The sequence below is a fragment of the Aedes albopictus genome, chromosome 1, assembly GCF_035046485.1.
Source record: "Aedes albopictus strain Foshan chromosome 1, AalbF5, whole genome shotgun sequence".
Lineage (NCBI taxonomy): Eukaryota > Metazoa > Arthropoda > Insecta > Diptera > Culicidae > Aedes > Aedes albopictus.
In genome coordinates this window covers 245,720,833-245,738,074 of record NC_085136.1, presented here as the reverse complement: position 1 = coordinate 245,738,074, position 17,242 = coordinate 245,720,833, and the positions used below count along the sequence as shown (strand labels likewise).

The 17,242-nt window shown below is 39.1% G+C and overlaps 2 protein-coding genes across 9 annotated transcripts in view; one reads left to right on the top strand and one right to left on the bottom strand.

Annotated features, from left to right (window-relative positions):
- LOC115259784 (SKI family transcriptional corepressor 2-like) overlaps positions 1-17,242 on the bottom strand; it is an 833,559-nt gene that overhangs the window by 657,711 nt on the left and 158,606 nt on the right. The gene's annotated exons all lie outside the window — the stretch shown is intronic.
- LOC115259476 (very-long-chain 3-oxoacyl-CoA reductase-like) overlaps positions 1-17,242 on the top strand; it is a 67,563-nt gene that overhangs the window by 13,201 nt on the left and 37,120 nt on the right. For 3 of the 4 annotated variants that reach the window (XM_062846564.1, XM_062846563.1, XM_062846565.1), the window contains one exon: positions 2,508-2,554. In XM_062846564.1, the coding sequence (XP_062702548.1) occupies positions 2,508-2,554 (47 nt within the window). Of the gene's footprint in view, positions 1-2,507; positions 2,555-12,568; positions 12,589-17,242 lie in introns of all 4 variants that reach the window. The other variant, XM_062846566.1, reaches the window with a different exon arrangement.

Sequence of the window (17,242 nt, the reverse complement as noted above, 5' to 3'; positions counted from 1 at the left end):
CTCTAGAGATTGCTCAAGAAATTCACCTAAGGATTCTTCTAGGGATTCCTCTCGGGATTCCTCCAGGAGTTCCTCTAGAAATTGCTCCAGGATTTTATCCAGGAATTCCTCCAGGGACTCCTCCTGGAGTTACCTTAGGAATTCCTTCAGAAATTCCTCTGAATATTCTCCAGAAATTCTGCTGAATATCCTCCAGAGATTTCTCACAGAATTTTTCCAGGGATTCCTCCCAGAATTTCTTCAGGAATTACTCCAGGAATTCATTCAGGAGTTTTTCCACCAGGGATTTCTCCAGTGTCCAGGCATTTCTCTATGCGTTCCTTCAGAAATTTCTTCATGCATTACTCCAGGAAGCCGTCCAGAGATTTCTCCAGGATTTCCTCCAGGGATTGTAACGGGGATTCGTTTTGTGATTCGTACAGAAATTCCGAGTAAAATTCTTCTTAGGATATCTTTAAAAAAATATTCAGAGGTTCCTTTATGTCAGAAATTCTTCCATCATTTTTTCCAGGGATGCACTCAAGAATTTCTTCAAGAAATACCTGCATTTTTAGGATTATTTTAAGAATTGCTAGAGGAATCCCTTCAGTAGGTTGTATTTTACTGGGATGCCAGGAAATTCTTCAAGAAGTCATCCAGGAATTCTTTCACAATGTTCTCCATGAAATACTTTAGGAGATTATCAACGGATTTGTTCAGGAATTCATCCATGATTTTTTTTTTTCAAGAATTCAAAGAAAATCCTTCAGAAAGTCGTCCTTCGATGCTTTCAGGTATATATTAGGATTATTTTTTCTCCAAGAAATCTCTCAAGAAGTTATGCATGGATTTCTTCAGGAACTCCTGAATATTCTGAGGGTGTTCTTTAAGAAAATCATTCACAGATTCTTCCAAAAGTTTGTCAAGGAATTCCTTCAGAATTTCCCCGGATTCTAGGATCCTAGGAAAAGGAATCATTTAGAAATTCCACCAAGGATTTCCTTCCGAATGGCTTGTTTCCATCCAGAGTAGAGGTTGATCCTTTGATTAGGTCCATGAGCACGAGAACCTCTCGTGACTAATCGTTACATAGACAAAATATTTGACCAGCATTATATCAAGCTGTGTTTTATTTTTCCTGAATTTTGTTTGCGCTTTACTTCTTAGCATTAATTGACCAGTTAGTACCACATTCGTTGATGCGGTGAGTATGAAAACTGGCGATACATGCACTTCATTAATATTACGTAGACCGGATATACAATTGCCCATCCCATCAAAACAGCCTCTTTATAATGATGTGAAACTCGTCAAGAGGGATGAAAATTTGAACCTTATTCAACACTATCGAATCTCCTCTCATATTGTATAAAAAGCAAGATACAATGTATTTAAATCATCGCGTGAATTTTTGCATCTTGAAATAGCGATGATAAAATGTGGTATGCATCTTACTATTATCTACTACTATCTTATTACTATCTTTATAGGCTACTGTGATAGTTTTGTCTTTCAAATTTCCCCATTACCTACTTGCCATAGCAACTGGAATGCCAATTGAATTCAAATCCCACACGTGTTGCATCAATTACCGTGCTTAATTCCGTGACGCAAACCAAGTTCCGTGAAACCAGCTGAGGGAAACGCACGCACTAACATTAAAACAGTACCTACCCTGGATTTGATCGTCGCTGTTCGCCGTTGGGATGGTTGGGATCCCTCTACTACGTGCTAGTCGTAGCCTACTAGGTACATATTGGTTGACAACACGCAACTCCCCAATCCGATCAGGTGTGTTATATAATCCGGCGATCCCGAGGGAAGCGCAAATGTCAAGGAGAGGATGAGGGTGATCCAACGCCGCGTCGGTGGGACGTCTAGAACATGAATGAAGGTGGAAGCATCGCTGATCCCTATGACCCCTATCCGACGACGGTAATGATGAGTGATCATTGGTTATAGGTAATACTAATGGTGCGATTGTGAGCGCATCGCGTCGTAATCGTAAATTACTCCCTGTTAGCCCCTAAAGTGTTCTCGCTTCTCTCGGATGTAACGATGTTTACTATACCGTTGAGGCTAACGAACGGAAACTTTTTTTGCGATCATGTAATATTTATTTAAGTTTTTATAGTTCTGTGGAAGTTTTTAGAACGTTCAATCGAACTTGACAAAAAACTATCGATTTTAATTTTCCATTAAACTACTGAGCTTTTATTCAACTTTGATTCTATCAGGAAGAACTGCAGCTTTCAAGCTCTTGTCTATAACCCGTTAATTTACATCGCAACCTTCACCGAGAGCTTCCTCGCTGATCACGTAGAAAACTAATTACACCATGTGCTGTGCATGTGTCATAGGTATTAGGTTGAGCTGGTTCGCTTAGAGCTGTTTCGATCTTAGTGAGTTCTAGCTGTTAGGGGTGGGCTAGGGACTGGATCTCACCAGCAAATCCGTTATGCCGCATCATTGCGCACTAACTGTGACACTAAATATCTCATATTTTCTTTTCTTTTTCTCCCTTACAGTGGTCACCGGAGCAACCGATGGAATTGGCAAAGCGTACGCTAAAGCGGTAAGTGATCGATCAACCCTTCTACCGCGACTAGCTTAACCCATCATTGTGTACGGGTACTAAATAAAACCAGTGCCTGAACACACACGGTGATGTTTACTTAGCCAGCCCTCATCGCACCCGTTGCCTTCTTCATTTTTACCTAGCTTGGTTGTGTGTACACTTTCCTCCGTCGCAATTAGAAAAGCATGTTTATTTCCGTACTTTCCAGTTGCATCTATACTGCAGCTGTGGTCCAGAATTTATATTTTGGTAACATAATTCCTCAAATTACCTATCGATATGTATAGTACAGTAATGTAATTACAATCCATCGATCCCGCTTGTAGAACTTAAGGCCACTGCTCGCGGAAGTTCTTGGATGCCCAAGAATATCATTGAAAATAACATATCTTCAGAGCTCCATGGACCTGTAGGATGTTACATCGTATCAGTAATGTAACAAAAATCCATTTGTTACGCTTGTAGATCTTGAATTCTTTATTCGCGGACAATCTTGGATGACCTAGAACATATTGAGGAGTAGTTTTCTACACAACCATGCTCCATGGATCTGTAGGATGTTATACCGCATCAATAATATAGCAGTAATTAATTGATGTGGGATGTTGCACCGCATCAGTAATATTACAATAATCTATTGATTATGCTTGATTATGATCTTAAGGCCTTATCTCGCGGAAGTTCTTGGATGACCTAGAACTCTTTGCAAATGACATCTCCGTGTTCCATTAATCTGTATGGCTTTACACCGTATCAGCAATGTAACAACAATTGATTGAATACGCTCGTAGATTTTCAGGCCTGTACTCTCGGAAGTTCTTGGATGTCCTAGAATATCTTTAAGAACTACGTATCTACAGAACTATGCTCTAAGAACCTGTAGGATGTTGCACCGTATCAGTAATGTGACTACAATCCATCGATAACGCTTGTAGATCTTAAGGCCTTTGTTCGCGGAAGTTCTTGGATGCCCTAGAATATCCTTGAAAATTACTTCTCTTCAGAACTATGTTCCATGGACCTGTAGGACGCTGAACCATACTCCAGAAATCACTTTTAGGAAACCCCCCCCCATTTAACACCTCCTAGCCCCCCATATATTAACCCCCTTCTCTTCAACAAACAGACCCCCCCCCCCCCTCCACCCATCCCTGCAGACCATTTGCATCATCATCCGCCTCTAACTAAAACCACTTTTCAACTCTCTTGCAACCCTTTCCTATAAATCCCCTTTCTTCCTTTTAGTAAGAGTTCCCTTCTAGACACTTAGCGCGAGAAAGTTGAAAAACGTTGTAATTCTCGAATCCGCGTAAAAAAAAACCGTGTAATTCGAGAAACCGTGTAAAAAAACCGTGTAAAAAAACCTTAGTGTACCTATATATTTGGGCAGAAGGACTATTTTGAAACAATTGACTAAATTTTTAGTAGAGTAAGGGAAGCATAGTAGAAGCAGAGTTTAAAAATCCGGAACCAACTGCTTTCAAGATTGATCTAGAGTTTTCCGGGGTTTCCCATGCTAGAGTTTCTCGAAGGGTTCATTTTATGAATTGTTCTAGAAATTGCTTCCAGGAATTCTAGAGGTTCTATCCAGGAATTTATCCTGCTTTTTTCACTTTTTTCCAATTTCACTTGGAGATTCCTCTAGGATTTTTTCAAGGATTCCTTCAGAGGGTTACTTCACAAATAGCTTCAAAGGATTCTTCTAGGAATTGATTTTAGGGATTCTTCCTGGAATTCTTGCTAGGATTTTCTCAAGCGAATCCAAGGGCTTCCATATGGAATTTTTTTCTGGGGTTTCCAACAGAATTTGCCGAATGGACATTCCTGAAGGATGCTGAGAAGGAATTCCCGGATGATTCCCAAAAAAGAGACTCTAGTACCAATCTCAGAGTGAATTTCTGGCGGATTCTTGGCAGGTGATCTTTGAGGACTCTTGGAAGGAACTTCTTTATAATTCCAAAAAGGAGCTCGTGCAAGATTCTCAGAAAGAGAATGTATAGGAGGAATTCTTCAGAGATTTTCGGAGGAACCTCCTGAATTTTTTTAGAAGGAGTTTCTGAAGAATTTCCAGAACGAAGTCCTGTGGTTCCAGGAAGGAACTGCTGAAAAATGCCCGAATCAATTTATGCAGGATTCTCGAAAGGAAGTCTCGGAAGGTTTCCACGAGGAACAGCTGAAATTTCTTTCTTGGATATCTTCCGGAAATTCACTAAAGGTTCCTTCCGAGAATCCAAAAGAATCCAAGAATCCTTCAGGAGTGTCTTACGAGAATCCTCCATGAGCTCCTTCCGAGAATCCTCCAAAAGTTCCTTCCACGAATCGTTCAGGAGTTTCTTTTTGAGAATCCACCAGGAGTTCTTTTCGGAAATCCTTCAGCAAGTTTCTTCCAAGAACTCTCCAGGAATTCCTTCTTGGAATCCTCGAAGAGTTCCTTCCGAAGATCCTCCAGAAGTTCTTTCTGGAAACTCTCTAGGAATTCTTTCGAGAATCCTTTGAAAGTTCATCTTGCGAGTCCTCCTGGTGTTTCTTCTGAGAGTCCACAGAAGTTCTTTCATACAATCCTCTTTGAGTTCCTTGCGAGAATCCTGCAGGAGTTCTTCCTGGATATCCAGCAGGATATCCCAAGAGTCCTCCACGAGTTTCTATTGGGAATCGTCTGGCAGTTCATTTTGGGAGTTCTCCAGGAGTTCCTTCCGAGAATACACAGGAGTATCTTACTAGAATCCTCTAGAATTTTCAAGGAATGCCTTCCGGAACTCCTTGAGAAGTTCTTTCGGGAAATCCTCCAGAAGTGCCTTCCGGGAATACTGCAAGAGCTACTTCCAAGAGTTCTGCAAGAGTTCCTGCCAGGAATTGTCCAAAAGTTCCTTCCGAAAATCCACCAGAAGTTCCTCAGGGAATCCAGAAGTTCCTTCCGGAAATGCTTCTGGAAACCTCCCAGGAGTTCCTTCCAAGAATCCACCAAAAGCTCCTTCCAGTAACTCACCACGAGTTTCTTCTAAGAATCCTTCAGGAACTCTTTCGGGAAATTCTCTAGGAATTGCTTCCGGGAAATCTTCCAAGAGTTCCTCCCGAGAATCCTCCAGGAATACTTTTGAGGAATCCTCCAGGAATTCATTTTAAGGGTTCTCCAGGAGTTCCTTCCAAAAATCCACCTAAAGTTCCTTCCGAGAATTTTCCAGGAATTCCTTCCGGAAATCCTCCAGCTGTTCTTTCAGGAATTCCTCCAGGAGTTCCTTTCGAGAATCCTCCAGAAGTTTCTTCCGGGAATGCTGCAAGAGTTCTTTCCGAGAATCTTCCCAGAGTTCCTTCCGTAAATCCACCAGAAGTTCTTTTGGAGAATTTGGGAGTTGCTTCTAGGAATTCTCCAGAAGTTCTTTCTGGGAACCTTCCAGGAGTTCCTTCTGGAAATCTAGTAGAAGTTCTTTCCGGTAATTCACCAGGAGTTCTTCCGGGCAATTCTTTCAGGAAATCTCCAAAAGTTGGTTGTGGAATTTCTCCATGAGTTCCTTCCGGGTTTTATCCAGGAGTTTCTTCCGAAAATCCTCCAGAGAATGAGGGTGAAAAGTCGATACAAGGTCCTCTAAGAGTTCCTTCTGAAAATCCTTCAGAAGTTCCTTTCGGGGAATGCTTCAAGAATTCCTTTCGAGAACTCTCCAGCAGTTCCTTCCGGAAATCCATCAGAAGATTCTGTTACGGGTATAAATATTTGTTACAATTATAAGACAAAATAATTGTTTAATGTGTTTAAAGTTTAACATTCGTGCGTTCTTTGTGTTATATGTTTTATTTTAACTAGTAAATATTCCCCGAGTTTTAATGTACATTTATAAGGTTCTGACTAAATAGGGGTACATGAAATGCAATCCAATATTGATTGCCAACATTCAGGCTATTTCGGGCAGAGGTCAAGTACTAGAAATGTAAGCCTTTCCCTGCCACGGATTTCAAGTTATTGAGCTCAAGTGTCGAAACCCGAAACGGGATGCCCGATTAGGGTTAGTTTTCCTAGACAAAACCAAGCTATGAATGCAGCGACAAATGCTGTGAACTAAAAGGCATACTGCCAACTAAAATACAAGTCCAGGATGACTGATGGACCCAAATCAATAAATGAAACCTCGTCATCCTGTGATCGGAAGGAGTTATCCATGTGGATAACAGGGCACATTTATGTTATGTGTTGTGCTGCGTCAATTTGTGATGTTCCTAATTTATGCATTTATAAGGTTCTATGTGTTGTGATAAGATAATCCTTTGTAATAATTAATTTCTTTTATTTTTGTAACAATTCTTCCGGAAATTCACCAGGAGTTCTTTTCGACAATCCTTCAAGAGCTCCGTCCAGAAATTCCTTTTGGAAACCCTTCAGGTGTTCCTTCCAGGAATCTTTCAAGAGTTCCTTTTGGGCGTCCCATCCAAGAATTCTCTAGGAGTTTTTCCCGATAATCCTCCAGGAATTCCCTCCGACAATCCTTCGTAAGAGTCCTCCACAAGTTCCTTCTGAAAGTCCTTCAGGAATTCCTTCCGAGAATCATCCAGCAGTATCTTCCGAGAATCCACAAAAGTTTCTACCAAAAATCCTTTCGGAACCCTCGAGAACCCTCCATGATTTTTTTTTCCGAGAATCCTCAACGAATACCTTCCAAGAGATCTCCAGGAGTTCTTTCCGAAAATCCTCCAGTAATTCCTTAAGAGAATAGAAGGATGGAAACTCGAATGGAACTCCTGGAATATTTAAATTTATTAGAGCTATTCCATGGAAATCTCAGCAAGAATTCCCGAAGAAATTCCAGAAAGTCTTATGATTTTCGGCAACGCAGTCTTTATTGTATTAAACGACATTTAAACTATCTGCCCGAAGTTCCGACACTGGATTGGTGTTATCTTCAGAAACGTCGAAACGTCGGGCAGACAGCTTAAATTTCGTTTAATACAATAAAGACTGCGTTGCCGAAAATCATAAGATTAAACCTTACAGTCGATCGATCACCAGTTTGTTCCAGAAAGTATTTTTGAAATTCCTGCTGTTTAGTGGATGTATTGCAAGAGGTATTCCTAGAGGAATCATTGGAGAAGTATTCCAGGAAGAAATCCTGGAGGGATCCTTAGAGGGATCTTCAGAGAGGAACTCCAGCAGTCATCCCTACAAAAATTGCTGGACAAATCTTTTGAGAAATCTTCTTAGAATTCCTCAAGGAATGCCTGATGAGATTGTGCTAGAAAATTGTCCCTTTGAGAAACATTCAACTGTTCAAACATTCAAACCCTCTCGGAATATCTTCATGAATTCTTGCTGGAATTCCTTCAGAAATTCCTACCAGGATTTCTCCAAGCATTTTTGCATTGATTTCACAAGCATTACCAGATGGTATTATTGCAGTAATTGCTCTTAAGAATCCTCCACGCATTGCTGAATAATTTCCGTCGTTAATTGCTTGAGGAATCCCAGCAAGACTTCCAAGAGATTTCCCACCACGAATTCCTCGAGAAATCTGAAGCAATTTCAACATAATTTCTCAAAGGAATCTGAAGAGGATTTCCAGTAGGAAAACGAAGAGGAATTTCTGAAACAATCCCTAGAAGCATTCTTGGAAGAAGCGCAAGAGAAATTCTGAAGGAATAACTGAAACAAATCTCTGGGTGAATTTCTGGAGGAACCCATAGAGAAATTAACGTAGTGGTTGCTGGATGAATCCTTTCAAGAATAACTCAATGAATTCCAACAAGAATGTTTAAAAGTAATCCAAGAAGAATTCTTGATAAATTACAAGTGGTATTACTAGAGGAACAACTTGAGGAATTCGTAGATTAAACCTAGCAGGCATTTTTGGAGAAATTTAAAGTAAAATTTGTAGGGGAATGTTTTGAAAAAAAAATCCTGTAAAAATCACAGAAGAAACTTCTGTAGAAGTTCCTTTTTTGTAATTAAATACACGTTAGAATTTTAACTAAGGCTAATTCTAAACCTGTAGAAATTCCTGTGGGCTGGGCATTCTAGAGTTTTTTTTTCGTAAAAGAGGTCCTGAAGGAATTCTTGTAGAAATGCACAGAAAAAATGCAAAGAGAAACTTTAGGAGGAATCCAAGCAAAAGTCTTTTGAGAAATTCTCTTCGAATTCCTCCACAAATTAATGATGGGGTTTCTCTCGAAATTCTTGCTGAAATTGCCCCTTTCCATATGCTGCATGTAATTCCTCCAAGGGTTCCTATAGGATTTCCATTTGTGATTCCTCCAGAGATTTTGCAAGGATACTTTTAGGAATTTCTCTTGCAACATCACCTGAAATTCTTGCTAGGATTCCTTCAGATATTTTTTCAGATTTTTTCAGGAATTGTTGCTGGAATTTCTCAAATAATATCAGCTTTTTTTTGTATGTAGGGTGTAGCTGTAATTGCATGAGAGATTACAGTTATAATTTCTGGAGGAGTATTATAATCATTCCAGGGGTTCCTCTAAAATAAAAAGAATTTTACCAAAAACTCCTCCAGGGAGTCTTTTTAGGATTTCACCCCCCGTTGAAATGCAAGCGCTGTTCCACTTGGAGCGTTATTCCAATACAAAGAAAAAGGCAGAAGGAGGTGTATTCCATCACAAAGAACAACTTTATAGAACACTCGAAAAATCCTAAAAATTCATAGAAAAAGTTATAAGAGAAAACCTATTACAAGGGGTCCTCTACAAACGGCTTTAGGACATTTGGTCGAATGACATTTGGACGAATGACGTTTGGTCGAATGACATTTGGTCGAAAGTACGTTTGGTCGGAAGGACATTTGGTCGAATGAACATTTGGTCGAAACCCATTTTGTGCAAGAAGAAGCATATGACATTTAGTCGAATGGACAATTCGTCGAATGAACATCTGGTACTAACTGATGAAAAGAGATTTGAGTAGAAAAAAATAAGATAGATTTCGGTATCCTAATTTATATGTTACTGAACTTATTTGGTTGAAAGTACATAAGATCGAATGGACGTTAAGTCGTATAGCAATTTAATCGTGTTTCATAATAATAAACATTAAAAAGCAAATATTGTTATGTTATGTAATTTTTGTTGCCATTGTTGAAGTAATTGATTTTCCATCAAATATTTCTCCTTCTTTTGAACATATGATGCTCTTTCAAGTTTGTTATTTATGCTAAGAGTGATTATTATGATTGCGATTTTTTATCAATGATTTTTCCTTCTTTTGAACATAGGCTATTGTTTCAAGTTTCGTATTTATACTGTATTTGAACGTTATAGCTGTTGTATTTTTATCATGTTTTTTCCTTCTTTGAAACATAGGCTATTCTTTCACTTTTATTAATTTCATTGCGTTTTCCTGTACCAACTGCTTTATGTTTAAGAAGAAATTTCTCCTTTTGAACACAAGCTGTTCTTCCGTTTGGTATTTAGATCCCAGTCAACACACGATCGCATATGATGTTGAATAGGATGCAAAAGTGGAGGCGATATACGCACACTTTACACGCGATTAAATGGAAGCATGTACCTATATGGCCTCCACTTTAGCATCCTATTCAACATCATATAAGACTTTGTGTTTGCTGGGATGTTATAGCTGCAGTCTTTTTCATCAGAGATTTTTCCTTCTTTTAAACATAGGCTGTTTTTGACGCAGTGTTGCATTTGAACTTAACGCGAACCAGGAATGACTTAAACGGGTTCAGTTTTTTTTTAACAAGAACGCAGTAGCCATTGAACTTGCGTGTCAGTGTTTTATGCTGATCAAGAAGGCTCTTCAGATCCCAATTTAGTACTGAACTATTGTGTCCTTTTACTATTTATATGTCATGCAAATAACCGGTCCGATCACCCAGAGCTCCTGAAATATACTCTACACAGCATAAAAAAATCTGTAACAAAAGGACCCCGTCATATCGCATACATTTTTTCGTCAGTTTTTAAATTTATAGCTTGCTCTCAGTATGAAGTTTGCGTCCAACATTCCATACAAGAAATTGTTTGATGTAAAATTCAGTGAGATGAAATAGAAATTCATATGTCAAATTTGTTTACGTCGGGTGTAATTTTGAGATTTTTTTTGCTGTGTACCGCTCAAAGAACAGTTATCCAAAAAATGATTTGTATCTAAACGCTCATCCTATCTAATGAAATGTTAAGGTAATTGTTTGTCAATTTTCGCTATTTGAGTAAAGTATTTGTTGAATTTTAGCCAAAACGGTACTAAAATAAGTTCAGTAACATATAAACTATGATGCCGAAATCTATCATATTATTTTCCACTCAAATCTCTTTTTATCGATTAGTGCCCTTCGACCAGATGTTCGTTCGACAAATTGTCCATTCGACTAAATGTCATATGCTTCTTCTTCCACAAAATGTCCTTTCGACCAAACGTACTTTCGACCAAACTTCATTCGACCAAATGTCATAGATCCCTACAAACAATGGCTTTCTGAATTTTAACAATTTTTGCTCATTTTCTACAGCATTGATGTCAAAGATTGAACAATATGATGCCCTTTTAAAATTGTCAACTTATTACGTATATTAGGGTGTTCCAGAACAAAATCTATCAAAAAATCAACTTTTCAAGGTTTTTCTGATTAAATACAAATGTGATGATTACATATATTTGCTTTAATTTTATTGGGATACGTTATTTGGAGAACTTGTAGCAAACAAGTACATCTTTCAATTTCTGCCAAAAGAATAAAATTTTGACAAGTTTTAGTGTAGTTATGATTTTTTGAAGATCAAAAATAGTCGAAAAACATAAAAAAGATTTGATGCACCTCTTAATTTCAATGGCTTTGGCTGAAATTTTGACCAGTTTCTTCTTTTAGGATGCCAATCAAAATATGCGGGTGGACTTGAGAACCAGAGAACATTTTTGGAAAAGTGGACAGGCCTAATGTTTACCGCCTTGGGTTTTCGAGTCATTATGTCCTTCGAGCAAGTCTATTAATCAAGTGACATTAGTAGTATTTTTAACTCTTTATCATTATTGAAACAAGTTTCCTATTTTTGATCTACTGAGGGTTTGTTTCGTTGCAACGATGATGTGACAGCCATACTCAACATTTGCTTACTGCACACTCGCCCGTGTGTGAACATTTCGAATTGACTCGCTGATTTATTGCACAGTTAACGGTTGCATGGTAAAACCTCCTCCTTAAGTATACTGAAGTAATTTGCATTAGCATGCAAGCCGATCGGGAAGCGCCCAGTTTAGATTGTTTGCTCCCTTCAATGACTAGGCATTAGAGGTATTATAAGCACAAAATCATACTAGCAGCAGGTGAGACCTGCGTGTCATGATAAGAAAAGTATCTACCGATCATACCGGGCACGGGCATAAGTTCAATGTCAAAGCTAAAAGTTTCCTACTTTCGTCATGAATCTAGTACCTCGCAGTAAGTTACCCATTATTTCTCCATATTGACGCAATTCACAGTTCATAGACAGAAGCGCGTAAATGCCCACGTTGCCTCAACAACGCTGCTTTTTGTCAACTTTTAAATGTGTTATTTCGTGCTTTCCTCCACTTATGGTCGATTAACCGATGACCGGCATTAATGGTTTACTTTTCTGTGTATACGGGTGTTTGATTGATTTGTATTCCGCACTCGTACCGTTCGTAAGCTGATGACTGTGCATTTTAAAATTCTCATTTCAGTTAAAGTAGAGGTAAGCTCAAGCGAGTCACGCGGTTTATCGAGAATGACAGGAAACTTTCGTTACTTTTTTAGCGTGGCTTAGGGAATGATGATCGAGAATGAGGAGAGTCATTTAAGGCAGTTTAGCGACTACTTAGCAGTTAGCGTTTACGGTTCGATAAGTTGTATGACGCCGTGGTATGTCGAAAGTTGGCTTGAGCTGATAATTAGAATTGCAATGCGTAACCAATGCGTCCATCATGCATGTGTATATGTTTATATGTTGTCATATGTTGGACTATGTTGCCATGGAGCATTCCATATCACATTCATGGATGAATTACGTGGAACAAATCGTTAATCCTCACAACTTCCACAGCTTGCCAAAAAGGGCCTTAAGAGGAAAGGCAGTGGCGCGCCCGAGATTTGTCTGTGGTGTTCTCTGGTGCGCGCGGCTAACTATTTTAGCAGTTATGGCAATTATTGGTCAAATTTTTAAAGATTTGGAATCAATCCGTCTCTTCGAAATTGATTGAAGATCATTTTCTGTGAAGAAACCATTTTGATTAGACTTTTAGTTTTGGCTGGAATGTCTTTTTAGTGACGAAAAACTTCCAACATCTTATGACATTTCTACCTATTTTGTGTGCCAGGGACCGATTTCGGCCAAATTTCGAAAATCGGAAACAATCCGTCGATAGAGAATTTCATAAAGAATAATCTAATTGAATAAAAATTACGACAAAAAATCTCTGAAATTCTCGAAGCTCTTTAGAATCCGCATCAATAATTAGCAAAAATCTCATAAATCTTACCATTTCTTGAGATACGATCGCCTCGAAACGACCGATGAACCCATCGGAGCAGACCAATGAATTCATGGAGTAATCCATGTAGCAGAACAAATCATCGGTCAATTCTGAAGGATTCTATAAATTCTTCTATTTTGAAATATATAAATAGTATATATTTAGCAAAAACTATAATAAAAGAAAAATAAATTCTTTCGAAACCATCTTGTTTTCGTCATACGAAAGTTGTTTTGGCAGTTTGATTTATAATTCTATTTCGATAACTGGGTTGACAAGGTATTCTATTGAGTACATGACAATGGGATTCATAAACAAATTAGCTCGTATTCAAATAGGTTGCTCACTATCACCGCCTAGTATTTATTTTAATTTATATTTTCTTTGTATTTTTACTATTTTCAATTTTGTTTCCAACTGTTTGGTAAAAGCAGTCGACCAAACCACAGCCGCACCCTAGTCGTAGAAATGAACTCGATTCTTCCGAACGCAGCGTAGGACATGCATGTGTTGATGCGCTGTTGCGGGTGCGGGCGTTGCACCCAAGATTATTTGATTTTTTTATATGAAAGTATAAACTTTTGAATATGCCAAAAGATTCCTTATAAAATTTCCGATCTGATGGTGCAATTTAGAATACTGAAAAAATAATTTCATAGCATACTTTTTGCTTTTCCAATTCGAGCGCAAACGTTCCCCGCTGTAACAGCAGCATGCGGGTGCAAGGTGAGAATCGAAAAACCAGCCAGCCAACAACAAAAGCGCAATGTGTTCATCTCATCGAACGATACATTCATTTTCTGTTTCGACGGACCGGGCGGGCGGGTATGGTACTTGCTAACACAACACGTGATAGTTAGTTGAAATGGGAAATTCTTTCAACACTTTTTTTAATATGTCGGCAATAATTACATACGTTCTTTTATTGAAAGAACATTTTATGTATGAGAAAAAATAATCAGTGAACGATTTTCTAGAAATGACATACCTTTTTGAATATTTTTTCATTAATCTGAAGATATTGAATTTCTTATCATCTTTGGGCTTCCAAAGATATACCAGCACCGCACAAAGATTATTTTCTTTACCAAATCCATTATTATTTAAAATAGCAAGATCATAAATGTAGGAAGTGATCTATGGGTGTAACTGAAAATTCTGACATATCCAAAGATGATCCAAAGTAAGAATCCCGAATCTTCAGAGATTAGAAAAATGATCTCCGTATTCATAACCTGTAGGATACCCCAGAGGGAACTCCTGAAGGATTCTCTAAAGAAAATGTTCCCTGTGGAACAGGAGGTTCATTAGGGAATCCTCCAGGAGTGTCCTCAGTGAATTTCTCAAACAGTTTGCACTGGAGATTCCTCGAGGAGTTTCGCCTGGGAATTCCTCCAGGAGTTCCTTCTCAGATTTCCTTCAGGAGTTCCTACAGACTTTCCTCTGTGGATTCATTCAGAAGTTCCCTCTGTAGATTACTCCAGGAATTCCATCTAGAAATACTTCAGGAGTTCCATCAGTGAATTCCTCCATCAGGTAACTATGGGAAATTTCTCCAGGAGTTCTTTCTGGAGTGTTTCATTCCCACTGGGGATTCCTCCAGGTTTTTATCTGGAAATACCACCAGGAGTTCCATATGGAAATACCTCCAGGAGCTTTCTCTGGGAAATTCTTCGAGGAGTTCTCACTGGGAATTCCTCCAGGTGTTCCCTGTGGAAATTATTCCATGAGGTTTATCAGGGAAATCCTCCAAATGTGCCCTTTGTGAATTCCTCAAACAATTTGCTCTGAAGATTCCACCAGGAGTTCCGTCTGGGAGTTCCTCATGGAGTTCTATCTGGAAAATCCTTCAGGCGTATGTACCCAGAAGGAACTCGAGTTATTCCCCATAGCGAACTGCTTGGGAAATGCCTTGAGGGAACTCCTGGAGAAATTCTCCAAAGAAAACTTCTTTAGGGATTCCCCAGTTTGAACTCCTGGAGGAATTCCCCATTGGGAACTCCTGGAAGAAATCATCAGACGAAATTCCTGCAGGAATTCCCTAGAGGTAACACCTGCAGGAATTTACCAGAGGAAACCCCTGGAGAATACCTGGATAGAACTACTGCAGGAATTAATCAGAAGAAACTTCTGAAGGATTCGTAGATAGAACTCCTGGAGGAAACCTCTGAGAAAACTCCTGGAGAAATTACAAGCTGGAACTTTTGGAGGAATTCCCAAAAGGGAATTCCTGAAGGAATCCTTAGAGGGAACTGCTTGAGGAATTCCCAGAGCGAGTTCCTTGAGGAATTCCAAAGTTCCTTTTTAATCCACAAGTAAGTTTTTTTCTGGTAATTCCTCCAGGAGTTCTTTCTGGGGATTGCTTCAGGGGTTTCATCTGCAGATTCTTTCAGAAATTTCTCCTGGGCATTTCTCTAAATGTTCTCTCTGGGGAATTTCTACAGGAACTCTCATTGCGGAATTTCTCAAAGAGTTTTCATTGGGAATTTTCTCCAGGTGTTCCCTTTGGGGATTTTACCAGGAGTATTTCTTTGGAGATTCCTCCAGAGGATCCATCTGGGAATCCTCCTGGTGTTCCCTCTGGTTAATTTCTCCAGTGTTCTCTTTTGTAATCCCTGCAGGAGTTTTTTATGTTTCCTTAGCTCCAAAATTGCTACAAGAGTTCTTTGAAGAATTCTTTTAGGAGCTTCCACTGGTAATTTTCTCCAGGAGTGCCCTATGAGAAACTCCTCCAAGAGTTCCCTCTGAAAATTTTGGAAATTCCTTCAACAGTACCATCAGGTATCTTTTCATGAGAATTCTTCTAGAGGATTCCTCCAGGAATTACTTCTAGAGATTCCTCTTGGTGTTCGATCTGAAGATTCCTCAAGATTATTCTACTGGAGATTTCTCCAGGAGTTCTCTCTGGAGGTATAGCCATGAGTTTTCTCTGGGGACTCCTTCAGGAGCGAACTCCTGGGAATTCCTTCAGGAATTCTTCCAGGAATTCGTCTGGCAATTCCTCCGGGAATTCCTCTAGAAATTTCTTCAGGAACTCATCTGAAAATTCCTCCAGGAATTCCTCTGAAAATTCCTCCAGGAATTCCCCTCGAAATTCCTTCAGAAATTTCTCTGGAAATTCTTCCAAGAATTCCTCTGGGATTTCCTCCAGGAATTCATCTGGGATTTCCTAAAGAAAATCCTCTGGGAATTCCTTCAGGAAATCCTCTGGGAATTCCTTCAGGAAATCCTCTGGGAATTCCTTCAGGAAATCCTCTGGGAATTCCTCCAGGTATTCCTTCGGGAATTCCTCCAGGGATTCCTCTGGGAATTTCTCCAGGAATACCTCTGGAAATTCCTTTATGAATTCTTCAAGGAATTCCTCCAGGTATTCCTTTGGGAATTCCTGCAGGAATTCCTCTGGGAATTCCTACAGGCATTCCACTGGAATTTCCTACAGGAATTCCACATCTATTCCTAGAAGAATTGCTGGAAGAATTCCAAGAAGAATTCCTGGAGAAATTCTTAGAAGAATTTCTGGATAAATTCTTAGAAGAATTCATAGATAAATTTCTGTAGGAATTCCCTGAGCAGTTTCTAGAAGAGTTCCAGGAGGTTTTCTTTGATAAAATTATGCAGGAATTCGTGGAGCAGTATCTGGAAGATTTCCTGGAAGATTTCCTGGAAGATTTCCTAGAGAAATTCCTCGATGAATTTCCAAAGTAATTCCTGGATGTTTCTGGAAAACTTTCCAGAGGAATACCTGGATAAACTCCAACAGCAACTTCTGGAGAAACTTCCAGAGGAATTCCCAGCGCAATTTTTTGTGAAATTTTCAGTGCAGTTTCTGGCAAAATTTTCAGAGGAAATTCTGAAGTAATTCTCAGAGGAATTATTGGAGGAAGTCCCAGGTGAGTCCTTGGAGGAAGTCCCAGAGGAAGGATGCCGAGGTGATTAACAAGAGAAATTCTGAGGGACATTGCTGGAGAACTTGTCGAAGAATTTTCCAGAGGAATTATTGGAGGAATTTCCAGACAAATTCCTGATGGAGCTTCCAGAGGAATTTTCTAAAGGAATTTTCAAAAAGATTCTTGACATAATTTCCAGAGAAATTCCTGGAAGAGATTCTAGAGAAATTCCTAGGATAATTTTCATCAGAATTTCTGAAGGAATTTCCAGAGGAATTCCTGGAAGAATTCCCGAAGAAATTCTTGGAGGAACTTCCAGAGGAATTCCTGCTAAGATTTCCAGAGGAGCTCCTAGAT